The following is a 19,829-nucleotide window of genomic DNA, read 5'->3' on the forward strand; positions in this document are numbered from 1 at the left end:
TCAGTTTGTAGGTAATTCTTACCATGAAAAAAAAAAAAGTTACAGAAAATTGTGAAAGTAATACTATCTACATGTACATATATAATAGTTGGCAAGACAGAATTTCCCTTCTGAATGAGAGATACTTTAGTGCTTTCCAAGCCAGTCCACAATGAGGACAATGCTATTTTTCAAAATCCTATTCCTTGTTTTTATTGCACATGACATATTACATTGTACAGTAGAGTATGTGGTGATGAGAAATTCCCTGCTTATTTAATTGTGATCCTTCAACGGATTTGAAAGGAGGCGCTTTATTTCCATTTCTTTAATTTACTAGTTCTTTAGCTGATGATTTTATTAACCCTTGTGTTTGAGAACTGATGTTTAACAAAAAAAAAAAAAAAGAAGAAGAAGAAGAAAAGGCCCTTGGCAGTATTGTGAAGGCCTGGAACTGAATAATACACTTTAATAATGAGGGATAGAGCTATGGCTTTTGCTGATGGCTGTGACCGGCTCTGTGACCTGATTATGTCGCAGAGTGTCAGCAGCTGAGACACTACAAAAGGGAGCGCATCCCATCAAATCTATCTCCATTGTAATCACTTGCACTGCTGAGAGGCTTGTTATGAGCAGGGAATCCATCAGGCCTCATTAGCACCGTTTACCATCAAGAAGCTCAAAGAGCAAATGTGTACCCTCTCATCAGAATAATGAGAACCAAAGTACTCCTATTATCTAATTGGACCAACAACACCCCTCTCTCCATTTACTTTTCTGAGCTACTTGTGGATTACAACTCTCAAAAAAGTTATTTTTGTTAATTGCTGGGGGGGAGCTGTGTCCAAGGATTTTCATACACAGAAGGTTTTCATACCTAAGTAGTAAGCCATGGGCACAATGAAGGCTGAGTTCCTTCAAGGGCATTCTTAGATTATATTGATATCATCCCTATTAAATTCTCTGTTCAGTTAAAGTATGTGCTATACAATTACACCATACATATACTGTTTTCCTATTAACCTACCAGAAAATACAATATATTCTTCTCTTTAACCACATGACAATTCATAATGCCAATAGCTCTTATCATGCTATTTTTTTTAGTCTTTAAGTTAAAATTGGTACTTCGTAATTGCTGAATTAGGATTATTTTTTTCCCTAATAAAAAACTCACATCTTTCTAAAAATGAAATTGAACTTACTCAGCCTTGGTTAAAATGTATTTGATTCTGCTGATATCAAGAGACTTACATGAATGTGACTAATGACAATTTAGTTCCATGTTTTAGTCAAATAGAAAACTTGCTGGCAGGTAGCATTTACAGAAACCAGAAGCATCAGCCGTTTCCATATTTTTGCAGTTCATCTCCTTATACAGAAGCTAAAAAGAACAGCTAAAGTAAACATGTCATGTACTTAATAGACAGTAAAAACACTAAAACCTCTTAATATTTTCTTTGATTTGCAGAGAAAAAAAGAAAAAGAGGAGTTTCTGGTTCCTATATCTCTAAAGAAGCCAAGTGCAGAAATGGAACTGGGATCCTACTATAAGGGCAGGCTGAAGCTGAGCGGGTGGACAGCCTCACTTTGAAATCAGTGTGTATCAACTGACAGAGTAGAATAGAGCATTTCTGCTACCCTTGCCTTTAAATTTAAGATATAAAAGTCCAGTCCTGCAAACGCTTCCTGGAAAGTGCTGAGGGCAAACAGAATGTAAGCAGCGTTACATGGGCCAATAGCTCTTCATAATATGCCTCTGAAAATGAAAATTTGATTTAGAGTCCTCTACCTGTACTATATCAAATTAATCAGGTGATCTAGACATATTATTCCAATGGATTAGATCTCTTTGCTACAGTGGTCTTGGGGAGCTCCGGTATTACAGTTCATATTGCCATTCAAAGGAAAAAAAAAAATCATACCTTCATTGTGAAATCAATAATTAAATTAATAATATGCTATACAAATATTTGTTAATATATATAATTTTGCTATTTGGATTGTAAGGACTCCTAGACTACTGAGAATTAAGGCCATGCCATATGTCATTTAAAAGATCATTTCCCTAAATTTGCCAGAGGATCTTGGATTTGACCTACAGCTTCATGTCTCCTGGGATTACTGATCACCATATATTTAGCCAGACAGATGGACATTTACAAGCCCTGACTTCCTATAGAAGGAGCAGCGTATAACAACAAAGATTGCACACAGAAACAGTCTGGTAAGTCATCCGGCCTTTTATTTTCAAGAGGGATTTCTGGGTGACACATTTGTGATACTTTGAAGGAGGCAATTTTCAAATGGCAGATTTTTAACATATCATGGAAATACAACTCCTTAACGAGTCCTAGTAGATCATTAAGAAATGGAGGCATCCCAAGTTACTATTCACTTACACTCCCAATTTTGAAGAAACGTACCTTTCAGTTCTTGTTTAGTTGCTATGTTTTTTTTTCTTGTTTGTTTTTTTCATTTGTAGGGAATGTAATTTGATTTCTGGAATGTGTTTTGTAGACAGTTTCAGAAGCGTGCTCTAAAAAATATGGCTTTATGCTGAATATTGTAAGAATGGGTGTTATGTTGCACAGTTAATATTTATATATATTGCAGTGAGGTTTCCAGTACTGATTATAAGTGAAGGAACGTTTGTAAAAACAAGTTATAAAAAGATAACCCCTTTTTAAAAAGAGCTAGGCAGACAGATTCTGTAATTTTATCCTACGATAGGGGAAGATTCTTCCTTTCTCTTCTCTTTATCTGCAACCTGTGGAATTACAGGGCTTCATGTTATGTGTGGAATAAACAAGACTTGGTCTGACTGAATTTGTAACTTGATTTCATGTAGGATTTTTTTTTTTTTTATACATACAATGAGTGTCCATACTTTGTTTTCTGTGGAGAACACATAAAGGAAAAACTGCTGAACTACTAGTCTGGGTTTGTATCTTCAGCTCTTAGAATGAACATTGGTGCCAAGTGCCTCATATGAGTGGTGATTGTGAACCACTTCTGGAGCACAGACAGAGACAAGCAGGCTTCTGGGTTGGAGCTGATCTGACTATGAGTTATAGGCATTATAACCAACTTTTCTTCCAAACTAATACCCCATCCCTCCAGAAATCTTAATAGGCTTTTGAGAGCCTCCATTTAAAGCTGGCTGCATAAAATGATCCTTTGATGAAAAGGGATTGAAACAAGGGTTAAAGTAGACATTGAAAGGTTATTGTAGAGGGCACATTGTTCATACAATCCTCCTTTAATATGTGTGGTGTGCACCTGCGATAAGATGATTCATTAGATAAGGCCTCACTTTGACAAGCTCCATCGTTCAACCCTCGGGGTAGTGATGGAACAATTCTGCACCCACCCAGTAAATATAACAAGGTCAGCATTTTTTTTTTCCTGGGACTTGGAAGGGGATAGTGAAGCTCAGGATGCATCTTCGTTTATGTATTATGTCAAAAAAGAGGGTGGATTCTATAACATGCTGTCTTTTATTTTTAATGGGCCAAAACTGAAAATGTAGCCTCTGTTCCAATTAAATAGCATGATGATAGAAAATTATTGGAAAAAACATATTCTTCATGCTTTTTTTCCCCCCACAGTAAACAGTGAGAGTAGAAACTACTAACCTTTCACATATTATGCAAGCTGCATCATTGCAATAAATGTTTATAGGGCCTAACATCCACATAAGCACTGCTGATATTACTGTACACCTAATTTGTAAGATATACATACAAATTACTCAGTTACCTGCTCCAGTTGTAAGTTATATTCACAGATCTGTTACAGTGTCTTTACGTGAAAAAAGTGTTTGTGTTAATTTAATTTCTGGTAACTGGAATAAAGAATGACAGTGGCCACAATATGAAAGCTACTTAAGAATGTTGCATCAAGGGAGTTATTTATTTATATGAATTCAGATGCATATCTTTCTGCAACATATTAGGACCAAAACTGAAATACTTCATAGCAAATAAACACCTCCCAAATGCAGGTGGTACACACTTTTACACAGTACTTACACAATATGCACAATTCATCTTTAGATACACTATAAACCTTGTTCAAATTTCTGTTTGAAAAATTCTAGAACAAAAGTTTCTCCTAAATTTGCATTACACACTGGCATATTCATTGCAAATTGTTTAATTTAATTAGCCAGCAAACAAGTAAGCCACCCAGTTAAATCCATCATGGGTACCTCATTACAATTAATTGGTGTTCCTTTACTGAAAATATTTAATACCGGTCTGTCATTAGGCCTATATAAATAGAAGAAGAAAGCTGGTACATTTGTTAAGAATCACAAGGTTACTGGACTTTTAAATAACCATATTATTGCACTATTATGATGTTTTCTAAAGGCTGGATTTAAAAACAAACAAAACTAATCCTTTTCTGTTTTGAAAAAAGCTTTTTCTAACAGCTCCTAACTTCTTTCCAGTTCTTAGACTTTCCATTTCTTACCTTGTCTAGTAAATTAATATTTATTTATCTTCAATATGTGTACTTTTATATTGCTGTCATACAAGCGGAATTCATTTTCTCCCCCCCAAGATCAGCCTGCCATCAGAATTCACTGTTTTCTCCATCTTCTACTCACCTGTCCTTGTGCATTAGTGACGAGTTGACCTGTGACCCCCTGAAGACTGGAGAGGGCATTGCCAAAGGCCTGGGAGCTTGCTATTGAGCCCATGGCTGCTGCTGCTGCAGCCGCTGCTGCTTGACTTGCTAGTGGATTATTAACCAGCTGAAAAAAGAAAGAAAAGATCATGGTGAAACCTCTGATAAACACAGAAACATACAGTGCTAACTGGATAACGTAAAGGTGATTGTGCTTACATGGGGAAGAAAAAACCTGTGTACTTAAAAAGATTGAGCAGTTTTGAGATGTTATGATGTTTTTGTCTCTTTGACAATTAATGCTTTAAAAAAAAAAAAGACGTTCCATGTTGATATTGAAGAATAAAACTCTCTTTTATTTTTGTACATTTTTTCCAACTTTTCTTGAGTTACGCCTACTGTATTCCTTTAGATTCAACATTCTAATGCTACAAGTGTAGCAGCTTAATCCTGCTGTTAACAGCAATCACTGAAAAATTAGCATTTGATTTGAAGGGGAGTGGTATATTTGCCTGGTAATATTCAAAACAGAGACTAACCAATGACCCAGAAATGAAAAAACAAAAACAACAACAACAAAATAAAAACATTTCCTTTTAATTTATATAACTAAAGATCTGGTCTCAATGTCTAGGTAAATCGCAACATGGCACTCAACCCTGTGATAAAGTTCAGTATAAACCAGCTACAAATTCAGAATGTCTATTTCCATTTGCAAAATCTATGAGAAAGATACTAAGCAACTTACTGTTTCTCACGGCAAACGATTAATTGCAAGACTGACAGAAGTTTTCAGAAAGTGAGCTGTAATGCCCTCTTAGTCTCTTCTACCTGGGTGTTCTATATAAAGCACAGAGCCACTCATGGCTTTCACCTTAGTGAAAACCCATTCAGGTGGTGCTGGGAATACCATGGAGGTACACTCATATCAGCACTTGGGTTTATTAGATGTGAAAGGTGTACTCCCCTGTCAGAATGAACATCCCCTGGGAAATGGCTCATTTACTGGATCATTGTAAATTTTATATTTCCCCATCCTTTTCTGAGAATTTGAACCAAGTACATGGGGATGACCAAAAAACAAACAAAAATGCTAGGAGCCATCACCCCTGGAATCAATCAGAGAAACTGAATTCAACAGGCTGAAAATATAGCTAAGAGTGGGTTTGCTCCCTAAGAATCATTGCATTTTAGCAGAGCTTGCAAATGCACATTAGTGGAGTAAAGTAGACAGAAGTTTGATGGGGAAAAAAGTATTGCGACAGCAAAGGCTCTTTTTCTTAGGCTGATGTGAAAACGCACAAGCTAACTCAGGAAAACTTGACATTTGAGTTCAAATTAAAAGAATTTCTGAGTCTTAACATGAAAAGAAAAGAAAATTTACAATCCTATAGAAATGGAGTCACAGACACCAGTAAGGGATGTGCTCTAAGACAAGCTCTGCTTCAAAATAGGCTATAAAAATTAATCAGCGATTAGTAGATGTTTTAAGCATGTTACAGATATGAGTAGTGTGTATGTTATAGATGTTTAGAAGGCCATCAGTAGAAGATGTCAGATATGGCTATAATGCATGCTTATAAGAAACCTACTTGTCTGTTGGACATTATGAAATCTACAACAATTGATTGGTCATACATTAAAACATCTATTAATCATTCATTACCCCTTCATGAAGTATTATAAATGGAACCTTGATATAAAGTGTTGCCTAAAGGGGTGCCTTGGGCACATCTAATCCCTCTAGAAATTGTAAAGTAAATAACTAAATAAAGATTAGTAGCAACTCTAGACAGAAAAGAGGACTTTGTTGGAGAAAATATTTTGATTTGGAAAAAAATGCTATATGTATCTCCAAAACCAGCATGCTTCACTCCATGGCAAGAAACCAAGCAGGAATAAAGTACAAAGGGGAAAACTGCAATGACTGTTTGATTAGCAGTCTTGATGAGATTTGAAAAGAGCAGAGATGGGCGCAATGACCAAGGCAAAGCTCAGTCCCTGAATGTAGAGTGTAGGCAATTGCACTGACTGCACAAGGTGTGAGCCCAAATGTAGGTGAATGCACTCCTCAGTGACTTGGGTGGTGTTGCCTGAGCACAGCAGTGTAATGCCAGATAACAGAATAGATAAACTACTCAGTCGGCTGTTCAAAACAGTGAAATTTCTTTATTGCACAAACTAGAAGTTCGTAAACTTTGCCTTCCTCTACACCACTTCATGGCCATCAGTGGGACTTGGAGTAACCCGTGTTACTAGCTGTAAATACTTGGAGAAGAAAGTGGCAGCAGCCAGATCATAGGACTTTCAGAAAAGGCTGTCTTGTTAGGCACCCACAAATTACTGCACCTATGATCCTGCAGGATCTGATGGTAGGTATAAATAATAATCTTTGCATGGTTATCTGACATCAGATAATAAAATACACTGGCGGCTACAGTTTAAGGCTTCCGTAGCATATAGGAACAGTTATTTGGGATCATAAGCAAGCTTGTAAGTAAACTACCAAGGGTTAAAGCCTGCTAAAAATCAGACTATCATCTCCTAGAATCTCCTTTCCATTTTTCTTGCTCCAGTTTTCAAAAACTGTACATTTTCAAATACAACAATAAAATTTAATTACAACAAACCCTGGAGACACTCAGGATTGCTTTTAGTTGCATCACAGAGATAAGCTACTTATTAAAAATGATGGCAGAGGCTATGATATGCATAGGTACCCTGGGTAGTACTATATTCCAGGAAAAATCACAGTGAATGGGCCAACTCACAGGGTAAGAGACTTCCAATGCGTATAAAAACATCCCTATCTATTCATAAGTCTGATTAAAAAGAGAAGATGCATTTTCTTTGAGTGCTTTGGGAAGCTGTTGAATGCAAGTTATGCTCTACTAAATTGACCCCTACTATATCAAGAACAAATTGGGGATGGAGAAATCCACCTCATTTCATCACATCTGGACCTCAGGATAACTTCTGAAATATTGTATCTTGCTCTTCTTTTAAATATAAAATCTCTGACTTGAGAGGTTTATGCCATTTCTCAATGCAGGTTGGATCTCTGAGAACATTTGCTTTAAATATTAGAACTATATTATGAAAGATCTCACAAAGAATCTTCCCATTTTGTTTCTGTATTTAAATAATGATTTCATTTGGAAGGCTGAGACCTTCAGAGCTGTCAATACCAGTGCCCAAATTTCTGCCCCCAACCATAACAACAGGCAATAGCGATCTTAGTTTAAAGTGACAGGTCAGCCTTCTCAAGGATGCCTCTGTTAATGACAAGATTATTTGGAGAAGCAAACTTTATGGCAAAGAATCTCATAATAACTGAGTAGCTTCAGTACATTTTTCTGACTTTCCAAAGCTGAACTTTAAAGGAAAGTTGTTCTGCTCTACCTCAGCATTAAACAGGAGCCATTCCATTGCTCGCACAAATAAACTACCTCACACAAATAAAACTACCCTGTATAACAACAGGGGAATGAAAGAGGTGCTACTTTAAAGATCCTAAAACTGACATGTGGTGTGAGAGTTCTTAGGCTTAAGAAATAGTCTTCTAAAAGCAAAATTTCAACAAAAGTGTGGTAGAGTCAATGATGTAAGCAGCTTCTTGAATGCCACAAGTAATTTTTTTCTTCTGATATAATATTTTCTTCCTCCTTCTCCTCCCCCTCCCCCCCCCCCCCCCCCCCCCCCTTTTTTTTTTTCTCCAAAGCCAACTTAGTATCTTGGTGAACTTACTGTGGGAAACTGAAAAACTGTTCCTGCAATGTTGAATACAACATTGGATTTGATAGCCTAGGCAGCGATTTTACGTTTCTCTTTGGAGGTCTTATCCTACTGAACTTTCATTCCATTCACTTGACAAGCAACGAACCAGTTTTACCTCATTACAATATCACTCATTCAACAAATGTACAGAGAAAAAACAAATGGTTTGACTGATGAAATGAAAAGCCAAAACATTTCAGGATACCAGAGTAACACATGAAAAAGACAAACTGTAACCTGAAAGGTAAGATCACTTTATGTAGTGCCAGTATAAGAATAAAGTTAGATGTTGTGGGTTTTCTAAAGGATGTTTATGAGAGCCTAAGAATGAAGATATGCTATCTGAATGTGGTAACAGAGAAGGGAGAGACATATTGTGGAATAACAGCAGGTATAGCTTCATTTTACAAAAAGTATCTGTGTTTTTCAGTAAGGTTTTTAAAATTATGATATTTCTGGATACCTCTTAGTGATGAAATTGGTTTAGAAAACCAGTATATTTGACTGGGGACTGATAGAACCTCCATTTAGCACTGGAACAGGCTGCCCAGGAGGTTGTGGAGTCTCCTTCTCTGGGATGTTCAAAGCCCATCTGGACGCCTACCTGGGCAACCTGCTCTAAGGAACCTGCTTTGGCAGGGTGGGTTGGACCTGATGATCTTTCGAGGTCCCTTCCAACCCCTACAATCTGTGATTCTGTGATTTCTTATATTCTCAGACAACCCTTTCAGTAGGAAGCGTCACTCAAGATCAGCTACATTTACCTAAACCAATGCTCTTCAAGGGACAGAAAAACTCTAATTTAAATACACCTTAGAAGTTGAGAAGGATTTAGCAATGGCTTTCAATCAGAAAAACATGACAATTTTATTTCTATTCAGACTATGTGAAAAATGAATTTTTATTAGCATTGCATTTGCTTTTACATGAACCCTTACCTAAGAACCTAAGTGAATTTTATCTGTTTAGATTATGAGAAGAACTACACATTAAAATATACTGGGTTTTATTCCCATTTTTTTTCACAGCAGCTTGTGAGACAGATTCAGCAGTCATTTGGACTTCAGAAGACTGTTTCAAAATGGGCACAGGCTTCTGAGGGTGTCAACTTTCACAGAATCACAGAATCATCTAGGTTGGAAGAGACCTCCAAGATCACCTAGTCCAACCTCTGACCTAACACTAACAAGTCCTCCACTAAACCATATCACTAAGCTCTACATCTAAACGTCCTTTTGAAGACCTCCAGGGATGGTGACTCAACCACTTCCCTGGGCAGCCCTTTCCAATGCCTAACAACCCTTTCAGTAAAGAAGTTCTTCCTAATGTCCAACCTAAACCTCCCCTGGCGCAACTTAATTTTGTTACTGTGCTTGGCATTACTACCTGTATTGGGTGTAGGTGTAAGGGGTTTCAGTAGTGGGGGAGCTGGCAGAAGAGGAGTGGAAGAAGATGAAAACATGAAAAATATCAAAAATATCTTCGACACCTTGAAGGCATAGAAGCAGACCGTTCCACCTTGATACCCATATACTTGGTTTCTAAACATAAATGAGTTGATGTGAGTACACTTTTCCTGGAAGTCCCTAGTGGCTCTTCTGGTAAATTCATTGCATTGCATTGATATTATATTCCTAATTGTTTTCAATATGCATGTGTACCTTGTACCAATTGATTGCTCCCTAGACCTACATTAAATCTCAAAATTCCCGAAAGAATTAAAAAAAAAAAAAAAGACACTGGAAAGACTGCTTCAACTTAATTCTGAGAAAACACCTAGATGCCACAGGGATGACTGGCAAGTAAATACAACAATCAACAGTAAGAAGACCACTTAGCCTTTATATAGAATTTTGCAGCTAAATTTTTCAACTATGGGTGCTTGAGCTCTGCATGCTTAATTTATCTTTAGGTTCTTAAGCAAAAATAAGTCATATTTTCAAGAAATTTGTGAGGATGCAGATCCCAAGAAACGCAAGCAAAAATCAATAACATAATGTAACATTGAAAGTAACATAAGTAATATAAAAAAAAGTAAGTTAGTTTTATATAGAAGTATACTATGATCAAACACTCTGGGGACTCTGTATGTTTCAGATTACAGCAAGAGACTTTTTTTTTTCATTTTGACCCTCCCCCCAACTTTCTGTTTAGTTTATGTAATAGGATAATTACAACATTTAGCTTTTATAAATGATCATGGTCAAATGTCCAATAAAATGGCTGTCATAGAGCTTAATCATGCATAACTCTTTGAAAATATGCCCCAGCAGACAAACGTTTGAAGCAAATCCAAATTAGAAGAAAATATATCTGTCAACAATTGTTATTTCTACAGTGTTGGGATACATCAGCTTATATACTATACTATACAATGTAGTTACAATAACCTGACCCATACGATAGTGTGTGAATGTTTCAGAACTGCACAGGTCTACATTTGCAAATGCTTGCAGATAGTTAGAGTTCTAAATAGGTTGCTTAGACAGACATTTTACTATACACACATATATCAGATATTTATGTGCCAAATACAGTGTACAGACAAGGATACTGGAATATCTGAAAGCACTGACTGCCAGGGACACTTAAAATATCTGGTTCTCACAGACACTTAATGTGCTCATTATATACATTTATTGTGGCTGAGCTATTTGCTGTCTAAATCTATGCTGAACTTTCTATCAGGAATAAAGTACTGATAGCAGTATCACTGATGCGACATGACTTGATTCAATGCAAAGTGACGCGACCTGAGGTGATGGGAAGCACGCAGCACTCATGTGCACCCTGATATGACATGGAGAGAGGAGGATGCACAAAATTTCTTACAGTATCGTGTCAACAAGGTACTGCTGGTCAAATTGGAACCAGTCTAAAAAACTGCGATAAAAATTTACACTATCAAAAAAGTGTAAAGTGTAAAAATGTAAATTTTTAAGAGAGCCATGGCAAAGCAAATGAAAAGCAGACCATTCCCAGATCTCCAGGAACAAACTACTGGCAACATGAATAATGAAGAAGATATTAGGACACAGGCAAGGAGTGAGTGGAAACCACCCTAGCCATTTTCATTCCTGCTCCATTAGTGATGGAGAGAAAAGAGATGAAAGGGATCCTATTTGGGTCTAATCCTATGAGATAAAGTAAGGTGGAAAGTGTCATCATGTCTTTTATATTTAAGAGAAGAGGAGAAAAAGGAAGCATGTATGTACAGAAATGCAATTAAGATATTAGAAATATTGTAAATATATATATATAAAATATATATATATATATAAAACATATATAACTATAAAGAGCAGCTGACTGACTCCTTTAGCAGTTGGTCAGTACTTGCAGACTACCCACAGACCCAGTTCTGTGGGTTCCCAGATGTCACATTTAGCACTTTCATTTACAAGTACAAAACATTCCTGATCCATACCAGCTGACACACACTGTTCCAGATTTAAATTATCAGTCATCTTCACTGAGTATGGCAAGCTGCCAATATATTTAAGCACTCTTTAAAACATTTATAATTGTATATTTTATACATCATGTAAACATGCAGTGAATATAAGGAATTTACCTCATCTGGCTTGATGAAATTTTACAACAGTACTAACCATAAATTGTATCGTGGTCACGGTAGAGGAAAGAGCATTGAAAAAAAAAAATCTGAATTCTCTAATTTTCCGAAGTAGTTCCCATGTGTGACAAGGATGAAAGCAAAGCGCATCTCCTAAACTTTCTGAAAGGGCTTGCAACTCAGCTCATTTCAGGTTGATTAGTTCCTTGGTTCCTGTGTTTGTCTATTTTAGAATGATTTATCTGGCTTCTGAAAGATGCTTTCCCCACAAGAAAATGGTTACTTCAGGGCTCCCTTGCTGCTAAAAAAAAATGAACTCTTATCAGACGGAAATTGCCATCTGTCTTCTTGGATAAGAGCCCAACACTTGGGTCTCAGTGATCTAGCCTCTGTAGAAAGCGTATCAACCGTGAGACACCACAAATTAATCTCCTTAATCTAAAACATTTATTTGCCTTTAATTTGGATGTGTGAATGGCACGTGGACATGTAAATGTGACTATTTGCATATATAAAGGGTAACGAACCTATAAAAGTTAAAAATGCCATGTGAGGTCACACCATGAAAATATGAGACTTCACATTGGGTATTTGAGAAAACCTTTCTGAAAATCTTGTTTTACAATACAATATACAATCATAGCACACATGCCTGGAATGGTTTATTTGAATATTCATTTTAAAAAACACACTTTTAGGCACAGACTTCCTCTTTTGCCTTTTGAAGAATAAATCCTACTTAATACTTGGGGACACATTCCTGACTGAGAACTTATAAAGGTTTCTTTAAAAATTCTAAGCCAGGTGCTCTGCAAAGACCCTCATTTTGAAGCTGGAAATACATCTGGATTCTTTCATTATTTATAATGCATCACTGAAAAGGTCTGCTTCCATGTAAGCCAAGTGCTTACACTGAAGCCTCACTGACTTGAATGTAAGCAAGATCAGATCTCTAAGTGGAATGATGTGGCATATTTTTCTGTTCGCTGCTTTCAGCTCTCAGCTTGGCCTTACTAGATTCATCAAACTGAAAAAAAGTTGGAAGAATGGTACAGATGAATTCTGAGTGCATTACAAAGGTTGCTGGCAAAGATACAGGTCAGTCCAAAATCCAGATCTGATTCTGGATCCAGGCATCTAGAAAGTGGGAAGGATTTAATCCTCTGCAGTAACATCAGTTCACCCCAGTCAAAATGACTGTAACGCTATAATTGGTGCCATGTGTTTGAGAAGTTCTCTCTCTATTTTTCAGGTTTGCGTGGAGGATATATGAGCTTTCAAATCAGTTGAGAAACTGATTTTTAATTAGACATTTGAGTTTTGACGAAATGTCAGTATACAAAGTGAGATTTGAGAAGTGTGAACAAAGCTGAAGGAAGTGTTTAATCTGAAAACCTTGAAGACAAAATCACTGTTCTAATAAAGTCAAGATAAGGGGTGAGTGATAGCCACTAAAACCAAACAACCTAATTGGAAGTCTGTGTGAGAGGAGCAGGCATGCAAAAATGGATGCTTAGCAGGACATTGTTAACGTTTTCTTCTTGCAGCATTTAGTATTTTATTACAGTTCAGTGTCCAGTGATGGACTAAGAATGTGACTTCATTCAACTGTTTGCTGTCTGTGTGTCCATGGGGGAGTTACTGCTGCTACTCCTTTCTAAAGACAGAGCAAGGACCACTTCTGAACCTGTGCTCCCCCTCCATGCGTGTGAAGGCAACAGCATGAAGAGAATGTATTGCCTCTCAGATGGTAGCAACCTTCTGCCACATTCACCTTTGGAAGGGCTTAATTTGACTGTAAATGTAAGAAGCCACCAGCTGACACAGGACAGAGTACAGGTTAAAAAACATTGTTCTACATACATACACATATTGTTCTTTTTTTCATGAGTAGTCCTGCTGTGGACATAGAGCTACACGTACCCTGGTAACAGCCGCGTATTTAACATGACAAAAATTGTGCCCTTAATGTACCTCCTACAGAAAAAGAAAGGCAGAAGTGTTAATAGTGTAATGCAGCCATATTTGAGACATTTCCACATTCCCTCCCAGGTGCTTCCATCTGATTCAGTGTCAGCAAGAATCCTACTCCCCAGCTGAGCTCCAAGCCCTGCCTGGGAAGCAACACTGCCAGAACATGCTCATGTGTGCTGTGTGGGAGCTCAGCTGCAACTGGGGGATTCCTGGTTTAATTTTGTCAATGTTCTCCTGAGAGGTGCAGAGAACTCATTTACCAGTTATACCAGTTATTTAAAATTACTGTTTGCCTTGAAAGCTTAATTCCCAGCCCCCCAATCCAGCTAGTCCCACCTTTCTATGTTATGACTCGCGTTGTTTCTTTTTTTGTTTGTTTGCTTCTGTAGTTTTGTGTGTGTGTGTTTGTATTATGCATATGTCCCTTTTACACCATGATAGACTTTCCCTCTGCTTTTACTTATTTCATTTCTTTTCTCTGATCTCCTGTCTCCAGTCTCAGCTACTTTGTTCAAGTCACTCTGGGTCTGGTCACAATAGTTTTTCCATATGGGAGTTTGCGCAGAGCTGCAAAAGCAGCACTAAATCTACTGCATCTGTAATGCTGCCATATTAAGTCCTAATCAATTTCAAAGCTGTATTTGAAACTCATATATTTCACCTCAGCAAAATCAAAATAACATCAAGTTGCCAACAGCAAATGAAACTTGGAAATATAATTAAAAACATATAGGCTAGCAATGTATTGTTTCTGAGGTCTTTGCAATTGCCACAGTGCTAGGCACTATAAATTGATGGCAAGAGGGTATATGAAACTGAGATCCTCTTATACAAAAGCATAGCTCCATATAGCTTGAGGTAACAGAAGAACTGCTGGTAGCTGAATGTGAGTGATGACTTCAAGTATAAACTGAGGAATTTTTTTTTTTGCTGCAGGATCAATTCCAAATTGGTTAAAATCTAAGGCTGAGATTCTGCAAGGACTGGTTGAAGTTAGACTGCAAGCAAGTCCTAATACAATCCTGAGTGACCTCAAGAGTGTGTGTTAGCATGTTCTTGTGACTGTGATCTGTGTGCTTCACAGACAAAGATGGGATGTGACGCACCCCATGTTATACATGCTATTACACAAAATCACACGCAAATATTAATTTGCCCCTATGCTGATAGTACTGTATTTTAAACAAAAGTCATGGCAAGGTTTAGCTCCTATCATCCTCTTTTTTGTACGAAGAATGTCGGAAATAATGCCTGTGTTATTATTCAGTATCTGCTACTGGCTGAATGCATAGCCTGGGGAAAGTCTAATTACCATTTACAATAAATAATTTCCTCCATATTTATTATCAATGGAAATCTACTCATAGACATTCAGCCAAGGAATTCTGCTATATGGGCAAAAATATGTACTATCTTTTTCAGCAGCAGCTCAGCTTACAACCGGAATGTCTGTAGCTTTTTCATTAAATTCATTATTGCCTTATTGTACCTAGACTCTTGTTCTTCCATAAGGCACTGTCAATAGACAGACAGATGAATTCCTTCATGTTCTAAGTATTTTCTACTTTTATCTGTTGACCAGATTCACAAAATATTTATGGGCCCTGTAGCAATTCTTGTGCTCTACAAAACAAGTTTTTTTTTTCCTTTTTTTTTCTTTTTCGTTTGTGTGCTAAAAATAAGGCAAGTTTTATGTTCTTGGTCTGATCCTGATTTCTCTCCACACTGTTATAAATGTGGTGTAATTTAATAAGGTCAGTAGAGATGTAATTTAATAAAACAGAGGTAACGACTATCAGAATCAGCCCCTTTAATTTCTTATAGGTTACACAATCTGCTGTAAGAGGGAATGACACTCTTATTTGAAATTCTGGAGATGGATAATTAAGCTGATATTTTATTTAGATCAAATATTTGCACCAGAGGCCTGATTTTTTTTAAAAAATATATTTTTATTTTTAATTTTGGCATTCAGGCCACTGTATATTACAGAAGCCATCACCTGAAATCAGAAATCAAAACATTTTTATACCTACAGCTGTGAAACTAATGGGTTTTTCTATTTGCAGACATCAAAAATCCCCTCCAAAAACTCTACTCACCCCTCAGAAAAAGCCTCAAAACAATAACAAACACAGCTCAGGTAGACCTGGAATGAAAAAAAAAAAAAAAAAGGGTGGGGGATAAATTGTAGGTCACCCAAACATTTAGTTCAGACCAAAATGATGTCTTGAAAGAAAATTGAAAGTGGATCACCCTCACAGACAGGTGTTTTATGATTGCATGGAAATACTTCAAAGAAATAATTCTTACATGCCTTTTTCCTAATCTCAACCATTTTTGGCAAGAGAAGAACATACACGTATTCCTAACTATTTACCAAAATATTTTTTTGGAAATGTGGCAGTCTGTGGACCTCTTTGTACCCACTGGTATAGGTGGGTGCACTGGAAACTCTGTCAGTAGAAGGGGTAAGACAAGGATCAAAATTTTTTTTTTGTTGTTCAGGCAATCCAGTCAGAAATAGGGTCGTTCTAGTGCACCTCAAAGAAGGCAGAAACTGTGATGAATGTAGACCAACTGCAATTAAGACAGGACTCTCTCAACTACACCTATCATTCATATTACTTGTACATGCAATAATAATTATAAAAACCAAACCAAACAAAAAACTCCCTATAAATGCAAGATATGTGCTATTTGCTTTCAGAACTTAATGCTGAGTACATCACCTTGAAAACAGAAATTTCACAGTAAATTTTACTTGTGATGAATGATTCCCCGTTGCTTTTTTTCCTCTCCCACATTCCTCTCCCTATTATTTTGCTTCAAAGTACTTTAATGCTCAGCTTTAGCTTTTCTCGAGAATTAATGAGAATAACATCAAAGTTTGTGTAAACAGATAAAGTTTCCCTAATTTCAGCATGCCATGTTCATTTCTATCAGGCTTGAACATAAGCCCACTGATTATTAAGAGGCAGTGTAAACCAAACACGAACTGCAGGGCACTCGCCTGGTTTCTCACCATGCCAAGAGAAAACAGAGAAACAGAAAAGGGATCAGCAGGCAGCTAACAATCCCATTACTTTCGGCTCAAAGAGATGGACAAGGACTCTGACTTGCAGAAGATCTGGTGAACACCAGCCAGCTAGAAGAGGCAAAAAAGATGAACCATCTAAACTAAACCAGAAGTTGTACTTCCGCATGGTTCCAGGAGACAGCTTTTTTGGTTTAGATGAAAGCGAGAAATGTGAGTTTGCTGCGGGGGAACTGCCTTTCTCACTCCTGAAGATCATGAGCAAGCTGAGAACTGCAGGTTGTTAGGGCATCAGAACCAAGATCTGCAGGGAGCAAGGCACAAGGCTCTGTTTGGCAAGCTCAATATGACTCAAGGGTTCCCTTGCATTTCCACTTTTGAGTCCCCCACCAGGGAAGTCAGAAGTCCTTTCTCCACTGGTTTGACAACACCAAATTTAAAGCAGATTTACCTACCTGGTACACTGTTAGAAGTCCAAAATTTTCTTTGATGCCAGAAAATTACTTGGTTATTTAACCAGTGTCAGTGAAACCAGACCTTGGTTTCCTTGTTCCTAATTAATATTCATCCAAAACCAGTGTGCCTTTTAAGAGCCATCAGTGTAACAGGTGGAGTCCCATGGAGGTCAGCAAATTGCACCAACTTACATCATTAATGCTGGCTTGTGAAAAATAAATCAGAAACTTTATGGATATTAAAAACAGTGTTAAAACAGGGTGTTTTATACAGTAATTATAAGGTTATTCTCAGTAATTCAATCTACTGAGGGTGAAAATATCTTTTTTATTGTTGCCTATGATGGTAATAATTCTCTCTGGCATCTGTAAAAGCAACAATAGCTTTTCATTGATTTTGCTTAAAAGGAAAGTTCAGGGTTAGAAAATTAGTATTTCATGTGGAAACATGAAAAACTTTCCAAAGTATATGTGATGGAAATAGTAATAATTATGTTTGAGGAGTAAGGAAGTCTTGTGATTAGGGTCTCTGGGTAGAGATCTAGAAATCCCACTAGGGGTCCAATTCTTCCATATATTTTCATTTCTTTAATTTCCTGTCTGAAAAATGAGAATAATAAAACTGCCTTTCTTTCATCCTGTTTGTTTGTTTTCTGTTTCGATAATACATCTGAAAGTCCATTAGGACTGGATTACATATGCACATCTACCAAAGTATGGCAAGATGAAAATTAAATCCAATTTTCTTATTTCAGGGTGAATCTGCATGTAGAATATTTCTTCCTGTTTGTTGCACAGTACATGGTGATGTAAGGATCTATGTACGTTAGGCTAAGCCATTTCCGTAATATACATACAGGTAATATTAATGGAGGCCAAAAAATTCCTCTGAGGCACAGAAGTCAATGATCACAACTGGAATGAACGACTAGAAAAACTATTCATAAGATGTAGGTCTTTAACTAAGAAGCACATAAGTAGTAAAAACAACTACTAGGGGCTATTTCAAAGTGAAGACTGACTTTACATACGGTAAGGTAGAGCCAGGAGAACATAGTACATATTTCTGAATCTGTTGCTGTTTATAAATTAACTGGTTCAACTTTGCTGGTTTACATTACCAGAACACCCTGCGTAAATGAAAGACTTGTCTTTCCCCTGAAGTTGCTATCTGACAACATATATTTTCTTTAGAAAACACTAATTTCACCATTAATACTCTGGACACTTTTCAAAAGATAAATCAACTACTCAACTTGCCATTGCCATGGTGGGAAAATCTCTCATGCATCCTTCCATTCCTTCTGGCTTTTTGTTTTTCATGCTCTTGTAGTAAATGTCACACGTGGTACCTTGATTTTATCAAGCCCTATTTTAAAACAAATTACAGTGACTCATATACTGCTTACTTGAGATCTAGACTTATCACTCTACCTTTTTATGCAGGAAAGATGACTCACTTACATAAATGACCCTCATCATATAGCTGTTAAAGGTAATAAAATCAAGGGTAAAAATTGTATGGCAAGCTACAAGAGCTGTACTACAGCGTACTACGGGCCCCGTGTTTATGATTGTCACCAACTGGCCTCCAGGCTGGTGGGCAGAGTTGAGTTGTCATGTGTGCAGGACCCCAGCCACTCATCTGTACAAGTGGTTGTTGTGGAAAAGGTAAGGTTGGGCAGCACCAGGGGCCTCTTGTTCTCCCTCATGTCAGTCACTGCTGGGACAAAGATAGTTTTAACACCACTTGCAACTGCCCGGGTAGCAGCCAACTCCCAACGTCACCAGCAGTGTGTCCCCCATTTTTGGGGATGGCTCCAGTCCCAGGAAGGATGGCTGCAATTGGCCTAATTTGTGTTTTGTTTGTGTGTGTGTGTGTGTGTTGTGTGTGCATGTGTGTGATTGCTAGGCTGATATATTTTCAAACATTAGCAGTCCCATCCCCTTTCAGGATATTCTTACTACTTAAAACATGCTTTTGCTTCCTTGCCATTGCCTCTTCTTTGCTCAGGCAAAGAAGTTGGAGAGTCAGTAGAGACCATATGTGCTGCTGCATGCTATCCCATGGAGCAGTCCAAATACATGGTGCCTCTGAATCTTCAAAATATGTTAATTAGACAGAACCCAAATTGAAGGCAGTGCTTTACTCAAGGGAAATCAAGAGATGATGTTGGACGGGGCATCTTGAGGTAAGATTCTGCTTATATAGCTGAGATTTAAGTCTAGTGCTAACTAACTGTTCTTTACGGATGTTCTGGACCAGATATGTAGTAATAAAGGCAGTGGGATAAATGTCTGTAACCTAATTATACCTGGGCTACTCTCTACTCTGCAAGAGGGGATAGAAGTTTGAAAAAAACTAGTGCAGTAGGATGCCTGCTCTTTGCTTATATCT

The 19,829-nt window shown here is 37.3% G+C and overlaps 1 protein-coding gene across 1 annotated transcript in view; it reads right to left on the reverse strand.

Moving 5' to 3' along the window:
• POU6F2 (POU class 6 homeobox 2) overlaps positions 1-19,829 on the reverse strand; it is a 307,800-nt gene that overhangs the window by 55,767 nt on the left and 232,204 nt on the right. The window contains exon 6 of the mRNA XM_040549009.1: positions 4,595-4,741. Within this exon, the coding sequence (XP_040404943.1) occupies positions 4,595-4,741 (147 nt within the window). The remainder of the gene's footprint in view (positions 1-4,594; positions 4,742-19,829) is intronic.

The sequence above is a fragment of the Cygnus olor genome, chromosome 2 (genome assembly GCF_009769625.2).
Source record: "Cygnus olor isolate bCygOlo1 chromosome 2, bCygOlo1.pri.v2, whole genome shotgun sequence".
In the NCBI taxonomy this organism is placed as follows: Eukaryota; Metazoa; Chordata; class Aves; order Anseriformes; family Anatidae; genus Cygnus; species Cygnus olor.